The sequence below is a fragment of the Cicer arietinum genome, chromosome 2 (genome assembly GCF_000331145.2).
Source record: "Cicer arietinum cultivar CDC Frontier isolate Library 1 chromosome 2, Cicar.CDCFrontier_v2.0, whole genome shotgun sequence".
Lineage (NCBI taxonomy): Eukaryota > Viridiplantae > Streptophyta > Magnoliopsida > Fabales > Fabaceae > Cicer > Cicer arietinum.
The window spans coordinates 49,601,968-49,604,044 of NC_021161.2; the positions used below are offsets into that span (position 1 = coordinate 49,601,968).

The 2,077-nt window shown below is 31.5% G+C and overlaps 1 protein-coding gene across 1 annotated transcript; it reads right to left on the bottom strand.

Annotated features, from left to right (window-relative positions):
* Nucleotides 1-597: 597 nt before the first annotated feature.
* On the bottom strand, nucleotides 598-1,407 carry LOC101498013 (AT-hook motif nuclear-localized protein 28-like). The gene has a single exon (XM_004491244.1). It carries the CDS (start codon nucleotides 1,405-1,407, stop codon nucleotides 598-600), a length of 810 nt encoding a protein of 269 aa, XP_004491301.1.
* Nucleotides 1,408-2,077: the final 670 nt, after the last annotated feature.

Genomic DNA, 2,077 nt, shown 5'->3' on the forward strand with positions numbered 1-2,077 from the left:
GATTTTAATTATTGAGGTTTATTTTGCTATTCGTAATTAAATATTTTTTGAATATTATTTTTTATATAACTTTATATGTCCATATCTAACGTATTTTTAGAAAAAATAATCAAATATTTGATACTAACAATTGAATAATTATTAATTAATTATCGAGTTTTATATTTTATTTTCATTTTCAAGTATTAACTTTGATGGAAATAATTTTAATTATAAATAAAATATATGGGTTGGTACAAAAGTCAATAGTTCAACTAGACGGAATTCAGATGTTAATTAATTTTGTTGTCCATATTTAATACGCGTTTTTTATTTTCGTCTTGAAAAAATCCACTATACGACAGAACTATACCTTGATCGTGGAAGAATGAGATTTAGTTTATATACAATATGAATCATCCAATATCAAATCAATGAATCAGATGTATTACTCTATAATAATTATGTAAAAAAAATGGCCATTACCAAGAGTGCAAATATTAACTCGCATAAGAAATACATGTAACAAAAAGAAATAACAAAATTTTTATTGAATGAATAATGAAAAGTCTTAGAAAACTGGAAAAGGGAAAAGGGAAAAGATTATGATATAATTAACTAGTAATTATTAGTACGGGTAGAGTGATTCCAGTGCATGAAATTGACATCAGAAGGAGGATTCATGTGGCTTGAATTGGCACTATAACCAGACATAATGACATTGTTGTTGTTATCAACATGTCTGGTTTCATCTTCAGCAACTTCCTTAATACCTCCATTGGTGGTAACTACCCTATAAAACTTTGGCTTTTTGAAAAGAGTGGCAGTGATTGAAACAACCTCAGCAGCCATAACTTTTCCTCCAACAACACCACCAAACACTTGTCCACCTCGACCACCAGATAGGTAAATTGTAAAAGAGGAACAAGCAGGGTGAGTTATGAATTGTGATGGAACACGACCACAATTGGGATTAACGTATGTTCCACATAGAGATATCATTTGGAATGGCCCTTGATAAGTGAATGCAGGGGAATGAGATATTGGATTGCAAAGAGTAATGTTTGAGACCATACCAAAACCTCTTAACACTGATATATCTGCTTGATGACGCCAAGCCATGTTGATCAGGGATTCCACAACATCATTTCCAGCTGGAATTTCAATCAAAATTGGTTTCATACTTGTCTCTGATGGATCTATATTGATCACAACAGGTGGTTTCGGCTTATTTTTTGATCCTCTGGGTCTCCCCCTGGGTCTTTTGACCGAGGAGGAGGATGGTCTTGACGATGGTGGTGTTTCCATCGTCAAGTTTTCATTGTTGTTGGCAAGACTCGGTGCGGAGAATTCCAAAGCTTTATTCTCTAAGGATTCATTCTTAGAATTTGGAGAGTAAGACGATGGTGTTTCTTCGTTCTGTGTCATTATTTGGTAGGGATATAAACTCACTCACACTAGAGAGTATTTATAGCAATAGTCTCTAATAGGAGAGGTGTGGGCCCTACCCAAAATAGTTGACTATCTGGTACACAAGAGATATAATTACACACTCTAGAATGACTTGCAGTTACATGTTTCTATTCTATAATAATTCATTCTTTTTTATTAGGAAAAAAAGTTATGTGGGTCGTATATGAATTTGATGATATATATGTAAGAAAATGTGTGTTAAAAAGTAGGTCGTTAACATTATTTTAAATGTAATATTCACTATTATTTTTTTATAAATATTTTGCAATAAAAAGTAATTAGATAAGACTCATTGAATAAAGATCATACAATTCATATCCCTATACCATCAAATTGGATATAAATCAACAACTCAGAATGTGAGAAACATATTTTCTTCGTCTAGGGATTTCATTTTGCTGATACACTAATTACATATAAATTTTTAAAATATGGTAAATTTGGGTTTCTTTATCCTTTTAGACATCTTGTTTTTGCATGCGATGGGAAAAAAATAGATGTAATGATAAAGAAAGAGAGCTAGAGTTTAGGAGCAATGTAAAATGGATTTAAGAAATTGAATTTGAAAAACTCAACACTTGCAAAAACGCAACCGTATCCTATATGATCGAGATGTGTACAAGTA

Coding starts and splice junctions, on each gene's coding strand:
- LOC101498013 (XM_004491244.1), bottom strand. CDS start 1,407: ATGACACAGAACGAAGAAACACCATCGTCTTACTCTCCAAATTCTAAG.